At 36.5% G+C, this 18,898-nt stretch overlaps 1 protein-coding gene and 1 pseudogene across 1 annotated transcript in view; one reads left to right on the forward strand and one right to left on the reverse strand.

Moving 5' to 3' along the window:
• The window catches only part of BMT2 (base methyltransferase of 25S rRNA 2 homolog), a 60,502-nt gene extending 45,342 nt beyond the window's left edge, over nucleotides 1-15,160 (forward strand). Inside the window, exons 4-5 of the mRNA XM_056118324.1 lie at nucleotides 6,193-6,307; nucleotides 12,003-15,160. Of these exons, the coding sequence (XP_055974299.1) occupies nucleotides 6,193-6,307; nucleotides 12,003-12,632 (745 nt within the window). The 3' untranslated portion in view covers nucleotides 12,633-15,160. The remainder of the gene's footprint in view (nucleotides 1-6,192; nucleotides 6,308-12,002) is intronic.
• Nucleotides 15,161-18,159: 2,999 nt separating this feature from the next.
• LOC130027878 (uncharacterized) lies at nucleotides 18,160-18,301 on the reverse strand (annotated as a pseudogene).
• Between the last annotated feature and the right edge of the window lie 597 nt (nucleotides 18,302-18,898).

Here is an 18,898-nt window from a genome sequence, read left to right on the forward strand (position 1 = left end):
TTTTAGTTTCTCAACGTATCTAGTGAGTATAAAATTGAGAAATCAAAAATTTGCTGTTTCACAGGGAGAATGAATTTTTTTGACCCAGTTTTACCTAGACTAATAGCTAGGTCCCTTATCACTGATATTATTTTAATTTTATGATTATTTCCATGAGATAATAGAAATACAACAAATAGTATAATTGACTCGGGTCAGGGCGTTCGCCTTACAAGCGGCCAACATGGCTGACCCGAGTTCGACTCCTCCACCCCTCTCGGAGAGCCCGGCAAGCTACCGAGAGTGCCTGCACGGCAGAGCCTGGCAAGCTCCCCGTGATGGATTCGATATGCCAGACACAGTAACAACGAAGTCTCCAATGGAGACTTTACTGGGCCCGCTCGAGCAAATCGACGATCAATGGGAGGGCCTTTACCTTTACTTTTAGTATAATTGACATATTTAAAAAGAATCACAGCCACCAGTTTTTAAATATCCTAGTTTTATATTTTTTAATGGTTTTCCTACTTTGCATGCAATATTAAGACTTTAAATTCTATTAACATGTTTGAAAGCGTGATTAAAAGGGGCAGTAAGAAAAAAGTATAGATTAAAAGACTGATGTTAAAGGGGGCTGGAGCTATCGATAATAGGGCATTTGCCTTGCACGCAACTGAGTGGCCGACCCGGGTTCCATTCCCAGCATCCCATGTGGTCCCCTAAGCACCACCAGGGGTAATTCCTGAGTGCATGAACCTGGAGTAACCCCTGTGCATCTGGGTGTGACCCAAAAAGCAAAAGAAAAAGAAAAGACTGTTAATTATGAAACAAAGGAAATAGAAAACCCTTCTGAACCTGGTCTTTGGACCTGGACCGGATTTATAATTTGGGATCTATCAGAGAATAGGGTTGGAGTCTTTCTAAACCTTCTATCAAAAAGCTACTGGGACATTTGGGTATTTAAAGAGATACAGTAAGAACCATAGCAATAAACAGTAAACAGCCTTCTTCTTGGGTTTCAGCGTGCTTTCCCTTTCATCTCACCACCACACCCCCCACAACTTCTGTTTCACTCTACGGTTGTCATTGTATTACTCTTTCCCCCCTTCCTTCCTTCCTCCCTTTACTCCATTCTCTGTTCTTCACTAGGCTCAAGGACTCAGTTGTCAAAAGCAGCTTTGGTTTCGTTAGATTATCCACAGTATTGTCTTGGATCCTGAAATTTTCCTTGCACCAAACTTAATAAAAAAAATATATTATCCCCATATCTCTCCTGCCCATCTACAAAAATTTTTAAATACAAAATACCTTCATGGTACACCAGACCTGTGTTTGACCAAATAATTAATTTGGGTTCTATGGGCATGGTCAGTCACTTAAACCATCATAGAGCACATAAACCATCATAGATTGTCAGTCACAATTTATGTGTACCAATATAGTTAAATTTCTTTTTTATAAATAAAAATAAAGTTAATAAACAAATAGTAATTCTGATATGGGCTTTCCATACAGAAACATGATTTTATATACCATGCATTTTTTGGAACACAAGTGGATTAAGTAAATTAATCTTTTGAAAAACAGATTAGACTTTTTAAATTTCAATGAACATACTTCTGAATGATTCATTAAGTATATAAGAATTCAAGAGTAAATCACATATAATAAACTGTAAAATAGCATACTTTGAAGTTCATTATTATTAAGAGCTCATTAAAAATTTATCTTTGTTCTAACTGGAAAAATGATTTTTAGACAAATATAAAAAGAATTACAGTTGGGATATTGAAATTCTTAGAAGTATGATTATACCAGATTATTTTAAAAGTTATTGCAGACATGTAAGTTTTTTAAGTGACTTTACCATTTCAAGATTATTGCTTCTTTCCATTTGCATTTATTTTTTCACTAATGACTTTCAAGGTGGTATGCTATTTTACCTTTCTGACAGGGGAAGTATGTGAGTTGTCTATAATTTTTGTATTTGAATAATTGTATAATAATTCATCAAGTTATATTTGGTCTGCATGTTTTTAAGATAAAATACACACTACATTATGATTAAAGGAAAATAATTTATCAGTTTTTTTCCTAAAATTTCCATTTTAATTTCTCAGTACTCTTCTTTCATTGTTCCTTCCAACTTGAAATGAGTAAGTAGGGGAGTTGTAGTAGAATTAGATACTAAATAAATTCTAACAGCAAAGATTTTTACATTGTTCAGCTTTCCTACACAGGGACATTTATTACAATATTAGTCCAGTTTTGTAGCTTTCTTCATAAAGATAATGGGCTTGGGGGTGAGGTGTGTTTTCTAATAGTTATATGCAAAAGCAACTAAGTTTGAATGCAGCTTTTTCAAATCCAAATTATCCCATAACAAAAAATATATTGTTAGTTGGAACCAGTACTGCTAGGTGGTATTTGCTCCATTACATCTTTTAAGAAATTATAAACTAGACATCATAGAAATAGCTCAAAATGTCACATACCTTACATTTGCATAGCCCTAAATCCAGGTATCAACACAGTAACTTCCCCATCACCAGTACTGCAAAATGTAACTTCTATAAGGTAAAGGTAAAGGTAAAGGCCCTTCCGTTGATCATCAATTTGCTCAAGCGGGCCCAGTAACGTCTCCATTGGCGACTTTGTTGTTACTGTGTTTGGCATATTGAATACGTCATGGGGAGCTTGCCAGGCTCTGCCATGCGGGTGAGATACTTTCGGTAGCTTGCCGGGCTCTCCGAGAGGGGCAGAGGAATCAAACTCGGGTCGGCCATGTTGGCTGCATGCAAGGCAAACGCCCTACCGCTGTGCTATCGCTCCAGCCAAACAAACTTCTATAAAAAAATTAATTATATTTTCTATTTTAAGTCTCTAATTCAAGGATTAATTTCTCCTGCCATTGTTTTTTTAGCGTAATGAACAAATGCATTCATTTTGACTTAATTTCCTAGCTATATACTCTTTATACATAGAATGCTCAAGAAGGCAACATAAGGTTCAAAGTAACATTTATATAGCCAGTATATATATACACATACACACGCGACTCATCCCTTCTCCTGACTCTCTGTAAGTACAGAATCACATATTCCAAATACAATTTTTAGAAGTATTAGTGGCCAATAGAAAGCAAACATTTCCCACAAAATATATTGTGGTCGGAAGAATTATATAAACATTGGTCACCTACCTGTGCTTCCCCAAATTTCATCTCTTGTGTTTTGTTTTTTTTAAATGTTACTTCTCAGTAGTGCTGTGAAGAAATTTTTCAGAGTAAAATTATCTGGGTAGGCCTAATTTAATTACATCGAAATTTAAAGTTTTTCTCCACATTCAGCAGAAGACAAGAGGAAAAATCGACCTTGAAGGAGATTTGAACATAAAAAGGATTCATTTTGTTGACTTTGGAAATAGAGGACTATAAGAATGTACATGACCTCTGAAAGCTAAATAGCTTGCCAGCAAGGAGCTAGACGCTTCAGTCTTAAATCCACACAGAAATGGATTTGCCACCAACTTCAGTGAACCTACAAGTTGATTTTGTTCCAGATCTATTCCATTATCCTCAAATTTTTATTTTAACTTTAAGCCTCCCCAAATTTTTATTTTAACTTTATTAGAACCACGCCAATCTGGACTACAGAACTGCTTTAAAACAGAAATAGAAAACTGTTGCATATGTTTAACTTGTTTTGTACCTAGACAACTGTAAAATTGTATCCAGTTTGCCATTTCTATCTCTGTTAGATATAGTAAGCTTAATTCTTATGAACGCAATTACTAGCTAAGACAAATTGTAGTTTCATCAGAAATCATTAAAAGAAATGTAACCTTTGTTTTATTTAACTTCTCTGACCCTCATTCTCCTCATCTAACAAAATGATAGTATTACTAGATATTGAACTATGCCATGTTTGTGGATTAGAAAACCGAATACTCTTTTCTCCCAGTGCAAGGCAAATTCAGCTTTTCCTGTATTTAGGAAGATTGTTAGAGAACAAATCACAGAAAATTCCATCTATAACATGATATCGGCTGAATGTAATATCTAACCACCCTTTGAGTACTTATCATAAACCCAGTATTAGGTCAGACATTATGAATTACTATCTTATTTAATCCTGGAAACAATTCTTGTAATTGTCACTATTGACCCCATATAACACACATTTTTTTCTTTAAGAAATCAGGTTTTGATCTTAGTCTTTCCTATTTCAGAATTCTTGTTCTTAATAGGAGTCCCAAAGAGGATTAGAATGAAATTAAGCAATATATAGGGTATTTCATGTTATTAAAGATTCTCATGTATTCTAATTACTGACTATTTGAGTACCAAATTTTATCAGTTCATTGACTTATTATTCAATTCAGGCATGTCTGTGACTCCTGTCTACTGGGTTTTTTGTTGCTTTAGCAACTTAAACTGCCACAGAGTTCACTAGCTCTTTTCCTTTCTTTCTCCTCTTCAGTATACTTGAAGTATATTGTGGTGCTTCAAGTATCAATGAATTTAACTTTTCAGATTGTTACTTGATGGCACAGATATTATTCAAACTATATAATAATCTACTTCCTGATGGACTGCAGTATAGAAAATTACTTGAACTCTAGAAGCACCTCTTTTTATAAGAGTTACTAGCGAATCCTTATAGGAAATGACATTCGTTTGGAGGTCATACTCAGAATTACTAAGTTGGTGAAATTTCTGTTTCTGATATCTTTGGTTCCCTCTTAAGATAAGTTCTTTATTAACTTTTTATGGAGGTTTTTAAATTGACTCATATTGTTTGTATGAACAGTGACATATACATACTATATTAGACAGGGTCTAGATCATTTATATGAATCAAATAGTGATGGTCATTTCTGTGAAATGTTAGGATATTCAAGTTTTTTTTTTTCAAAATTGGAAGCTCTATTGCATTCCTTTTCTGAAAAAAAAAAAGATGTACAGTACCTTTTCTAGGGGGTTACCCCACTTTCTGTCACTTCTTACCTCTTTATTTAGGTCCTATGGTTAATATATTAGTCAAGGTGTAAGGAGAGAAGATCAAATAAGAATGACTGCTAAGTGTTAGAAAAAATGAAATCATGAAATTTGCACATAGGTGGATCAACATAGAGAGTATCATGCCAAGTGAAATAAGTCAGGAAGAGAGCGACATAGAAGGACTGCACTCATTTATGGAATATAAAGTAACATAATATGAAACTAACACCTAAGGTTAGTAGAGATAAGGGTCAGGAGGATTGACCCACCACAGCTTGGAAGCCAGTTTCATGTGCTGGTCGGAAAAGGTAGCTGGGATGGAGAAGGGAGCACTAAGTAAATGATGGTTGAAGGGATCACTCGGGATAGTAGATGTGTGCTGAAAGTAGACAATGGACCAAACTTGATGGCCACTTGGTACCTGTATTGCAAACCATAACACTGAAAAGGGCAGAGAGAGTAAAAGGGAATGTGCCTGCCACAAAAGCCTGCCCAGGGAGTTGGGGGGGGTAGGGGTGGGGGAGGGATACTGGGAATATTGGTGGTGGAGAAGGAGAATGGGCACTGGTGGAGGGATGGGTACTTGAAAATTGTTTGACCGAAATGCAGTCATGAAAGTTTATAAGTCTGTAATTGTATCTCACGGTGATTCGTTAAAATATTTTTTTAAATTATGATAGTGAAAAAAAAAAAAGAATGACTGCTAAGAATTCATCTGTGTGTGGATCCAGATAGATTTCAAAGTATGATCTGCAGAATTTCATCTTCATATTTATACTCTGTGTGGGGGCTTATTTTCATTACATATTAAAATATCATTTTCTTTCATATCTTTATTTCATGGGTACAGAGTGTTTTCCAGAGTCTCTGTAAAATGTGATGTTAAAAAAGGTTGAATACAAAAATGAAGATGAGAATAATATGTCTTCCATGAGGCAGATGTAAAACAATCCTTCACTTTTTTACTATCCTTTTAATCTATATTTTTTTAATTTAAAAGTATATTTTATAGCCTGCAATAGCTTTAAACTATTCCATTTTAGTTTTTAAATGTAATTTTATTAATAAATATGATCCACATATTACAAGTTCTTTTAGGGCTTGTAATTTTTAAAAATACAAAGGAAACCTAAGACTGTTTTTTCTCATGTGTTGGAATTTTTTCATATACTTTCAGTTTGGTTTTATAAGAAAAAATACTCTCTTTTTAGGTTGCTACAAACCTCAGGAAAGATCAGATTACTTGATGTTGGCAGCTGCTTTAACCCATTTCTAAAGTTTGAAGAATTTCTAACTGTTGGCATAGACATTGTACCTGCTGTTGAGGTATGCCTAATTTTATTTTGTTTTTGAGACTTTAATATATTTACATATGTATTTTCAAAGAGAAAGTAATGTTTCTATATTTCTAAAACAGCAAATAGGATTTTCTAAGTTCAAACTGAGATGAAATTGTTCCTGTTCAAACCATAAAAAGAGTATTCGTCTATTAATTTGATCACTACCACATTTGGTTGTTTAGTTCTTTATTACCTGTCATTGTAATTGGTTAATAGATTGCAAAGATTTTCAGATAGCTTTAGAGTTTGGGCCTTTTGTTTATGTGAGGAATTATTTTATTTTTTGACTGTTTTATTTCAAGCACCTAGAAGAATGCCTGGTACATTGAGTACTTTTTTTGTATTTACTGAATCAGAGGATGGAATCCAGTGTTTAACGTAGGCTTTGACTCCTTGAACCATGTGTCTTTCCTTTATAATGGGGTTAATCATGCATCATGCTCGACAAGAGAGTTGGAGATGAGAGAGAGCGCAGGGCAGCATGATGAAGTGCGGAGAAACTAGCAAAGGGGATAGAGAGAGAAGGATGTAGAAGAATACAGGAGCAGGCACCTGGAGAGAGAGCCCAGGCTGCGAGATAGAGCGCGGAGAGTGGGAGAGACAGGAGGAGGCGGGAATGAAGGACAGTGGGAGACTAGGATGGGAGGCTCAGAGAGACTGGGGCAGGCGCGTAGGGTGAATAGAATAAACGGCAACCGACCAGCCAAAAATTTATAAATAAATAATGCATCATGCTTCATAGGTTATTGTATTTAGCATCCAGCATTATGCCCTTCACATAGAGGTAGTCATAGAAACATTCACTGATATTAATGAAGAGTTTCTTCATGAAGACTGATCTTTCGTATGATCTGTATATTATGTATTTTTATGATGAGCATAATTGTCAATGTCGAATTTGTATCAGTAACACCAAGGAACAAGAAAATACTAAAAGCATTACTATTTTTTCTGTTTATTAAAGATGGACAGATGATCGCTTTCTGTTAAAATAGGTATTAGCTTACTATTAAAGAACATTCTTGTGCCATCAGAGGCTATGGCTTTAAAAAGTATAGCTTACTTATGACATAGATCCATTCCTTGCATTCCTCAAGACCCATTTGAGATTTTCTTTACAGACTGCTGTGACATAATGATCATGTGCTCTAAACTTTTGGTGTAAAGAGCATTTTATTGTTGTGAGGTCCACATTCAGCAGTGCTGGGAGGGTGGGCAGGGAGAATATGCAGTAGTGGTGATCAGATCCCAGTTTGAGGGTGTGGAGCAATAGCACAGCAGGTAGGGTATTTGCCTTGCACACAGCCGACCCGGGTTCAGTTCCCAGCTATGGTTCCCCTAGCACCAGCAGGAGTAATTCCTGAGTGTATGAGCCAGGAGTAACCCCTGTGCATCACCGGGTGTGACCCAAAAAGCAAAATAAAAATCCCAGTTTGATCACAGACATATACAAACCATGTGTTCTGCCTCACGAGGTTCATCCTTGACCCCTAAATTTTATTTTTTAAACACTAAATTTCAGTATATTTAAGGCACACACTTTTAACAATAAAATCTTTAGGGTAGGCAGAAGAACTAACTGCATTTGGCAATTTCAATAGTAGAATCAGTTCCACGACTCTGTCACTAATATTAAAAATAAAGGAGAAGGCTTAAATTTCCAACTGACGTAGGATAAAAGATGATACTGGTATTTTTCCCCTCTGCTAAAGGAATGAGAAGATGTACCATTTATCCACAACATTGGGTAATGAAAGACTGTAGTCCTGGAAGACTAAAACAAATGAGCCATCTTGTTGCCTTTTGTGAACTTGCAGGATATGTCGCAGAAAGGGAGCTGTCAGTCCAAGCCCGGCTGATGCCTTCAGTTGTGAAGGCAAAGCTAAGTATTTGGAGAGACCAAAGCTAGTAGAGTTCATAGAATAGAGTGCTGCAGAGTAGAACTAAACTGAGGTTTTCCAGAGATCTGCAAAGAGTATTCCTTGAGTACCCAGCTAATCAATATAGATGTGAAAAAAATAGTAAGAGAGTGCCACCTAGAAGGAGAGAGGTTAAACAGTACCCACTACACACACAAGCTAGAACAACTGCCTCTTCACACCGTCACACTGGAAATCTCAAGAGTCATCCTGCATTGGAGAGAGTTCACAGAAGAGACATTTCTTTTGTGGAAAATAATTAGCTTTGGACCAAACATGACTCCAGTCTCATCTAACAAACCTTAAAAACAAGACTTAGAAAGATCAAACTGACTCTCAGAAACAACCAAACCCCAGAACAAACCTCAAGAATATTTATAGCAATCCAGAGTAATTCAATACCCAACAAAGTAAAATTGACCGTGTCTGACATCCAATAAATAACCAGCTGTGTAAAGAAGCAAAAAAATAGGATGAACTATGAGGAGATCTGATCCAGATATTAAAATTAGGAAACAAGGATGTTAAAACAATTGTATTCCATTATGACTATAATTTATTAAAATACGATTTTATTCCATTATGGTCATAATTTATTATAATATTATGGTTGTAATTTATTAAAATATTATGATTGTACTCCATTATGATTGTACTTCAGATACAGTGTTAAGTAGAGGTATATAAAATATCTACAAATACCTAAATCTAACTTGTAGAAATAAATATGACATGGAAAAACAATATTGCATATTATGATTATACATATCAAATATTACAAAATAAAAAATAAATTGAAGATACGACAATAGAAACTACCTAAATTTAAACACAGGAAAAATACAAAAAATTTTTTAAGTTGCAAAGAATCAAGTAGTGAAACGATTTCAAGTAGTCAAATATAAGCATAATTGTAATTCCCCCCAAAATGGGAGTGTATGGGAAAAGTATTGAAGAAATACTCACCAAAATTTTTCTTATTTGATGAAAGCTGTAAACCCACACAAATCATAATTTCACAAACCTTACTCTCAAGAAACAATACCAAGGAAGATAATCAAAACCCTCCCCCCCCAAAAAAATTAGAAGTATTTTCTTGTAAAGCAGCCAGAGATTTGGTCCAGTAGGAAAGGGAACAGGGAGACTTGTTCAAGTTCTAAAATATACAATTTTATGATCTTAGAATTCCATTTATACAAAAATTTCTTTGAAAATACTCTTGAGAAATACAAAAAGTGAAAGAATTCAACATCGAAGAACTTTCTGGTAAAGAGGTAGTGCTGGGGATGGGAATATACACAAAGGAATGAAAAGTACACGAAGTGTGATCTACACAGTTGTAAATAAATGTGTACGTGCATATATATAAGTTAGTACATAAATAATATATATATGTAATAGTTTGACTTATCCAAAGATTGGCTTTATCTTTAAAATAAATAATACCATTTTTTTTTCTGAATACTTTTTCAAAAAAAGTAAAAATTCTAACCTCAAGTATTTGGTTTTGGGGCCAGAACAATAGTACAGCTAGTAGGGTGCTTGCCTTGATTGTCACTAACTTCTGTTCAATCCCCAGTACCCCACATGGGCCCCTAAGCACACCAGAAATAAGCCCTGAGCATTGACAGATACGCTCCCCTCTCCCGCCCCCCCCCCCCCCCCGCCGCAAAAAGTGACTATTTACAGATTGGGTTTATACATAAATAATCAAATTAAAATAAGATCATGTTGGGTGAGCCCCAATCCAGTATGATTGTAGTATTCTTAAAAAATTTTGTCCATAAAAGTACATGCAGGGAGAATATCATGTGAAGTATAAGGTAGAGGGGTGCTACATCTACATCTACAAATCAAAGATTGCCAGCAAATCAGTTGACGTTACAGTGGTGCATGGAAATAGATTCTCATAGTTCTTAGAAGGAACCAACCCTACATAAAACCTTGATCTTAGACTTCTTTTTGTTTTTTGTTTTTTTGGGTCACACCCAGCGATGCTCAGGGGTTACTCCTGGCTCTGTACTTAGGGATTACTCCTGGCAGTGCTGGGGAGACCAAAATGGATGCTGGGGATCAAACCCAGGTGGGCCACATGCAAGGCAAATGCCCTACCCACTGTTCTGTCGCTCCAGCCCAATCTTAGATTTCTTTATAGCCTCTAGGACTGTGAAATAATACATTCTGTAGGTTAAGCCCCTCGCTTTAGCCTCCCGGTCAGGGAATTGAACTCCGGTCTCCCGCATGATAGGCGAGGGGTATGCTCACCACTATACATATAGCATAGCGGATAGGGCATTTGCCTTGCACGCGAAAACAATCTGGGTTCAATTCCTTCGTCCCTCTCAGAGAGCCCAGCAAGCTACCGAGAGTATCCCACCCACATGGCTGAGCCTGGCAAGCTCCCCGTGGCACATTCGATATGCCAAAAACAGAAACAATAAGTCTCACAATGGAGACGTTACAGGTGCCTGCTTGAGCAAATCGATGAGCAATGGGAGGACAGTGCTAAAGTGCTACAGGTTAAGCCCCTCGAGTTTGTGGTATATTATAGTTGATGGCCCTCCCGTCGATCGTCGATTTGCTCGAGCGGGCCCAGTAACGTCTCCATTGGAGACTTTGTTGTTACTGTGTCTGGCATATCGAATACTCTCGGTAGCTTGCCGGGCTCTCCGAGAGGGGCGGAGGAATCGAACTCGGGTCGGCTATGTTGGCCACTTGTAAGGCGAACGCCCTACAAGCTCCAGGGGCTGGAGCGATAGCACAGCGGGTAGGGCGTTCGCCTTACAAGCGGCCAACATGGCCAACCCGAGTTCGATTCCTCCGCCCCTCTCGGAGAGCCCGGCAAGCTACCGAGAGTATTCGATATGCCAGACACAGTAACAACAAAGTCTCCATTGGAGACGTTACTGGGCCCGCTCGAGCAAATCGACGATCAACGGGAGGGCCATAGTTGATGGCAACATAGAAAACTAAAAAGGTCATTTAAACAAAAATAGAGCTTATAATACATGTAAAAATAGAATGTATAATAAAAACACAAAAGTTGGGATGTGAGTAATGGAAATATACTATTTAACAGTTCTTATGTGAGAATTGGTAAACTATTATTTGAAAGCAGGTTATATGATAAAAATGTAACCTAGAAAAACTAAAGCAAATTGCTAAAATAACAAACTAGTTTGAACTAATAAGGCAACAAAGGAGAAAGAAATTTAGTAATCCAAAAGGTGACTGAAGAAGGAAACTATGTTAATTGGAAACTGGAATAAATAGCAAGATATGGATCTACACGAACTATATCTAAGTTACAATAATAGACATGACAAGTATCTCAAAAGATAGAGCTAATCAGATTAAATTTTAAAAAGCAAGATACAAATTTATGCTACCTGTAAAAGAAATCCACTTCCATGATAAACACACAAATTGATCAAAAACAGGAAGATGGGCCAAGAATCTTGCAAGTAGATTTCAAAGCAAAAAATGTTTACAAGGATAAAAATGGTCAGTTCAATGATTATGAAACCAATGCTAAATATTTTTCTACCTAATAACAAAATTTTAAATATATACATACCAAAAATAATAAAGTAGTAAGGAGAAATAAACAGTTATAAAATTGTAGTTGAAGATTTCAGTTCACACAGGAAAGATGCACATTTAGACTTGTATAGAAATGCTGTGAAAGTTTGGGGAAAATTCATGTTAGAAGGTGGGAGTGATGATGAAATTCTTATATGCCTTTCTCCCCTCTCTCTGCAGAGTGTATATAAATGTGACTTCCTGAACCTGCAGCTTCAGCAACCGCTCCAGCTTGCACAGGATGCTATCGATGCCTTTTTGAAGCAGTTGAAAAATCCCATTGATTCTCTTCCCGGAGAACTTTTCCATGTGGTTGTTTTTTCTCTCCTTCTTTCTTATTTTCCCTCACCATACCAGCGATGGATTTGCTGCAAGAAAGCCCATGAATTGTTGGTGTTAAATGGTTTATTGCTGATTATCACACCTGATTCCTCCCATCAAAATCGTCATGCTATGATGATGAAAAGCTGGAAGATTGCTATCGAGTCCCTGGGCTTTAAACGTTTCAAGTATTCAAAATTTTCACATATGCATCTGATGGCATTTAGAAAAATCTCTCTAAAAACCACAAGTGACTTGGTTAGTAGGAACTACCCAGGGATGTTGTATATTCCTCAAGATTTCAACAGTATAGAAGATGAGGAATATTCCAACCCTTCTTGCTATGTTCGATCAGATATAGAAGATGAACAATTAGCATATGGTTTCACAGAGCTCCCCGATGCTCCATATGACTCAGATTCTGGAGAAAGTCAAGCCAGCTCTATTCCTTTCTATGAGCTAGAAGATCCCATATTACTTTTAAGTTAATGTAAAAGCAAAAGGCCCTTCCAGTCCAGACACCCAAACTAATTGCTTACACTAATCAGAAATACTAACATGACTCAGTACCTAACCTGGTTTGCATAGAAGAAATGCAAGGGTTTACAGAGTTTCCTATTTTTTTCTACTTCTGGATTTTAAAATTTATTCTTATAGAAAGCTTAAAGTTTCATGCAAAGTGATGCCTGTCATAGCAGAAACCACTGTTACTGTAGCGTTTAGCACTAAGATATCATAGAAAGGTACCTTTTTGTCTTTAGTGCTATTGTGAAAAAAATGAAGCGTAATTTGCTATGTATTTTCCCTTTTTCTCATCTTTTCAGTGTTGACTTTAAACCACTGCAGTGAGAAACTTCAAGATATGTAGAGTGGTAGATTGCACTTTGATAACTCACAAGTTAAATGTAACAGAAATAGACTGGTTTAGCTGTTTCATAATGCACTTATATTCTTTTTTCTAATGGGATTGTTAAGTTTCAGAAAGCTATTTTCTGTTTAGTTTTGTCTGATGACCCACCATTTCCTCAATTTTTCAGAACATTTCCCCTTCTTTTGTGCTCATTTGTAGCACTAGACATTGAGGAAGAGATTTCTCCCAGAACATACTCTATTTTTATTAGCACAGTACAGTAAACACCATTGCCAAAAAGAATTTTCATCTTGTTGATTTAGGCATCGGTGTTGAGTATATTTAACTGTGAGAGTTCACTTTTTTAAACTTAGGTCTCATTTACAAAATTTTCTATTTAAAGAAACAATATAATACAATCTCCTGACCTAAAACAGCTTTGTGAAAGGGTTTGCACTTGGAAGAAAGTTAAAGTTCTGTCTAGACCAACGTTGATAGGGTCTTCACCTTTCCATCACAGAGGTGCTGCACTACAAGTCTGGGAATAAAGAGAAGAATTTGAAATGAGCCCTCTGCTGGCAATTTCATAAAAATGGTTTGACTCTAGTATTCTAATTTCTATCTAAATCCTAGCAGAAAATTTTCTTTGACTATATAAACCATTAGTTGGCTGTGGGAATTTCCCCTTTCCACATTGATAATTGCCTTTCTGTGTTTCTGAATCAGAAGCAAATGATAAAGAAGTATTTGTCCAAACAAGACAAGGTTAGTTTAAATAGCTAAGAACTTTTGTCCACGTTGTCTTGTCAGCCAGCAATTGTCATGTAAAGTATCATTTTTAAGAGTGCCACTGTGTGGATTTTTTTTCAAGTGGTTATTACATTAAAATTACCTCATACTGAGGTTTTTGCACTGAAATATCACAGTATCAGATTTCATGGTTAATGTTTGTATGTATATGTATGTGTGTGTGTTTATAAAGGAAACTTGCATTTTCAATAGTTGATCCTAAATTTCATAAACTGCACTTCCTTACTCTGGTAAAACTGATGTTTTTGTGCTTATTGTGAATTGCTGTAGTTAACTTTGAATGTTGAACTTTATTTAGGAATACAAAATTTATCCATTGAGATAAAAATGGTTAAGTGTGTATACCCAGTAACTCAAATTAAATTTCACATTCTAAATTAATGAAAATAAAATTGTAATTAATTTGGTCAATTGACTAAACGCAATAAATATGCCCAAAGTAACCTGAAATTTTTTTTGTTTACTTTCAGTTGTTTAAGATTTCTTAATTAGGATTGACTCTTCTGTCCAATTAAGCACTACAGGTCACATCTTGTAACAACCCCAAAAGAAGGAATTTTAAAACACTGTGTTCAGAATAACACAAAAATTGTGTTTTATTATCTCTTTTGCCATACTGTTTTCTTTGATTTGGGTAAATGCTATCTTAAGTGCAAAGAAAACAGGATACCAAACAAAAATACTTTGAAAGTAAATGAAAGCAGTATTTTTGAGAGGTTAGTGTATGACCTTGGAGTCAGCCTTGTGTTATAGCTAAAACGTTGGTGCTATAAATTCTTCTGATTGTTTACAGATGTTGATTCTGCATGTGCTTCAAAGTGTGCATGGTATATTTTAAGTAGTACTTTAAAGAAAAGTCTCTTTATAAAACCCTATTCCCTCTTAGTATAAATTTGTTTTGATTTATAAGTACCATTTGTTACTATAAATTCCGCTTACTCAAATTAGGTTGGCACAGGATTTGAAATAATATGTGTTCCACCAAAGCCAATTCAGTGTATAAGTGTTATATAAGCAGTCACATGGCTTGGTGCCAGATTATATTTGTAATGACAATAGAAGTTAATAGAACCTTCTAATACTGTATGGGTACTCGAGAATGGTTTAATTTGAATTTAAAGGAGTTAAGAGGCCTCCTGTCACATTCACAACAGGATTCTCCAAAATACTTTGGTGTTTCAAAAATAAGTGATTGTTTGGTTGGATTCTTCAAGATCATGAATAGATCAAGTGGTTTATATTGTAGTTGCCAAGTGGTGGGAGGTGGCATACCTAAAAATGTATGTTTGTGTTTGTTGTATTTTTTCACATTTTGTGAACAAAAGCACATTTATTAAAAATTTTAAATTTTCTAATATTTATTGTCTATTACTTGTAAACTGAAAGTTTTATGTCTGGTGTATCTCACTAAGCAATTTCAGAGTTGGGAACAATTTAAGTTTTGAGTGACTTAGAATTCGTAGTTGAGTTCTTCTAAGTCAAATTCCATAATTTTATAAATTCACACAGATCCAGAAAGCTCAAATAACTTTCATAATGTCAAGCCTTTTATCAAAGAACCACTCATGCTCTTTGCGACATAATTTATGTCAACCATATCATACTCTATTTTTCTTGTAAATTAATTATACTGCAATAATTTAATTAAACTTATTAGTTATTTTAGGGGAGTGATTGTTTTCGCATGATATAATGAAAGAGTCCTATATGTAATGGATGAAAACAAGCATTTTCATTCATTATGTGCGGTATTCTGAGGAAATAACAGGAGTTGGGGTGGTTTCAGTTCCCTGCTTTGATAGATCTTATGAGTAAAGAAGACAATCATCTTAGGTGCCAGAGATGTAGTACAGCAAACAAGATGCTTACTTTGCATGTGGCTGGCCTGGGTTCCTTCACTAGCACCCCACACCCACACATACACCCCCCTACCCATGAGCCTGTTACGAATGATCCCTTCCCTGAATGCAGAGCTGTGCATGAGTGAGCCCTGAGCACTGCCAGATGTGCCTCCCACCTCAAAAAAAAAAAAACTACATGGAATTAATGTCTGTCCTATACCATTGCCCCACTGCCCTACTTGTCTTTATTTACCCACTCACCAGCCCCCCAAAACAATGGAGGCAGAAAAGTTTTAAACTCAAAAGTCTTGAGCAAATTAAAATAGGTTGAAGATAAAAGGACCTATCGTTCATCCCACTAGAAATGTCCACACTTAAAAAACTGATTATAACAGATAAGACAAAATGGAATCCATGGTGATATAGCAGTGTCCCTCAAAAGTTTACACACTGAGCAGAACATAGAGTAGATATGGCTTCTTGGCGTGGCAAATTGCTAGTTGATTGCAAAAGTAGAAAACAATTCTAGGTTCAAAACTTACTGCAAGGAATGTTTATTATTTAAAAAATCGACTAATCTCCATGACAGTTTATGGTAGAAAGCTCATATCCATGGTCCCCAAACTCTCCAAGAAATCATCCAATGATGACAATTACATTATACCCAAGAATATACCCACAATAGTTTACCATTAAAGAACCTCTGTCACTGTCACTGTCCTCCCATTGTTTATTTGCTCAACTGGGCACCAGTAACGTCTCCATTGTGAGACTTGTTACTATTTTTGGCATATCGAATCGCCACTGGGAGCTTGCCAGGCTCTGCCGTGTGAGCGGGATACTCTCAGTAGCCTGCCGGGCTCTCCAAGAGAGATGGAGGAGTCAAACCCAGGTCAGCCTCATGCAAGGCAAATGCTCTACCCACCATGATATCACTCCAGCCAAGAAGCTCTTAAGACCCTCTAAGTATTACAAAAGGTATATTTAGTTTTTCTAAGCACTATTAGTCTTAGAGAAATTAAAACCACAGTTTAAGATTTATTTATATTAAACCTTGGGTTGTTTTTGTATTTATATTGGAGTGTTTTGTTTGTTTTTCATTTGTTTGGAGGCTTACCCATGACTGCACAGAGATCACTCCTTTTGTTGCTTGGGGGTGACCAAATGTGGTACTGTGGATTGAACATGAATCGGCCACATGTAAGGCAAGAATGAAAGTACCTGCTGTACTACCTCTGTGTAACAAACTTAGGTATGTTTGATCTTAAATTTTCTTTTGAATTAGTAATTTATTATGCATTTTACAGGTAAAAGTTTTATCACATATGGCACTACTGAATGGTCACTTCTAATGAATATAAGCATTGTTTGACTTTCTTAAATTTTATTTTTAACCATAACACTTCGATCGACTAATAGAAAACTATTCATTTTATAATGGTGCATAACACTAAATGATGCCACTGCCTTTCTTAATTATTGCTAACTATTTTTGTATCAGATTTTACAGTTTCTGAGATTGTGTCCATATGTATTCTAAGACTGAGCAGTGCTGAAGATGGTATTTGTTGTTTTTTTTTTAAGCTGTTAAAATTTCTACACTGTTGAATTGGAATGTCTATGTAAACCATAAAAAGGGTAAATAATATTGCTCAAAAAATAATACAGTGCTTGGGGCTGGAGTGATAGCATAGTGGGTAGGGCATTTGCCTTGCACGCGGCCAACCCGGGTTTGATCCCCAGCCTCCCATATGGTCTCCCGAGCACTGCCAGAAGTAATTCCTCAGTAGAGAGCCAGGAGTAACCCTTACAGTGCTTAATACTATTTCCTAGATCTAGACTTCATTATAAGGAATGTGTACATTACACTCTCAGGACCAAAAGTAGAACTTAAGAGAAAAATGCATTAACAATATAAGACCACAAAAACTTTAAAATTGCAAAATAGCACACTTCCTTCTCTGTAGCATCTGGTGGTATCTTAATGAAATCTGTGTGTAAGATCTTCGTTTTATTTTTAGGCCACACCCATTGTGCTCCAAGCACTTCTGACTCTGTACTCAGGGATCACTTCTGGAGAGCTCAGGGGACCCTATGGGGTGCGAGGGACTGAACCCAGGAGAGACACATGCAAGGCAAGCATCTTACTTACAGTACTATCTTTCTAGCTCATGGGTGTGATCTTTTAGCGCACTGTTCCTAACCAATCTAGAATCTTCATGGTTATCCCTCCTCATGAGAGTACCTAAGGTAAATGCCTCTCCAAATTCCAGTTATCTTTCAACATGTTCAGGTCCAGATGTGGGAGGGGAGGGGCGGAACATGGACATAGAAGGCCACTAACAATCCTGTATTCTTTCTTCATACTAAGTAGTCTTTATATTGAATTTCCATGACTGTTTCGTTTTTTATTCAGATCTCACTTAACACCTTAAGACAACGATCGTGCATAAATGTAGTCTTCTCATATCAGCATAGTCTGCCTATTAGACCTAAATCTTTTCCCTCTGTGTGTGTATATCTATCACAAATTATGCAGTTGAGTTTCCCACATTTGGGGAAATCACAGGGTTCAATACATCCCAAGTGCAATGGATGAGCCTCACCCTGGGAAAACCACCTACGTGATCATGGTGTCTCCCCTGCCAGGGCTGGAGCAATAGCACAGCAGGTAGGGCATTTGCCTTGCACCCAGGTTCGATTCCTCCATCCCTCTCGGAGAGCCCAGCAAGCTACTGAGAGTATCCCACCCTCACGGCAGAGCCGGGTAAGCTACCATGGCATATTCAATATGACAAAAACAGTAACAAGTCTCACAATGGAGAGTTACTGGTGCCCTCTCAAGCAAATCAATGAACAATGGGAGGACAGTGCAGTGTTTACACACACACACACACACATACACACACACACACACACACACACACACACACATACACACATGCTGTGAGGCTGGCAGAGCCTGACAAGCTCTCTGTGCCATATTCAATATGCCAAAAACAATAACAATAATGGGCCTCATTCCCCTGACCCCTGAAAGAGCCTCCAATACGGCAGCGTTGGGAAGGACAAGTATGGAGAGGCTGCTAAAATCTTAGGGCTGGAACAAATGGAGACATTATTAGCACCCACTGTAGCAAATAGATGAATAACGGAATGACCAGTGATACAAGATATATATATATATATATATGACCACAAAAATGGCCAGTGATACAAGTGATATATATATATATATATAAGACCACAAAAAT

This window comes from Sorex fumeus, unplaced genomic scaffold, assembly GCF_029834395.1.
Source record: "Sorex fumeus unplaced genomic scaffold, SorFum_2.1 ptg000037l, whole genome shotgun sequence".
In the NCBI taxonomy this organism is placed as follows: Eukaryota; Metazoa; Chordata; class Mammalia; order Eulipotyphla; family Soricidae; genus Sorex; species Sorex fumeus.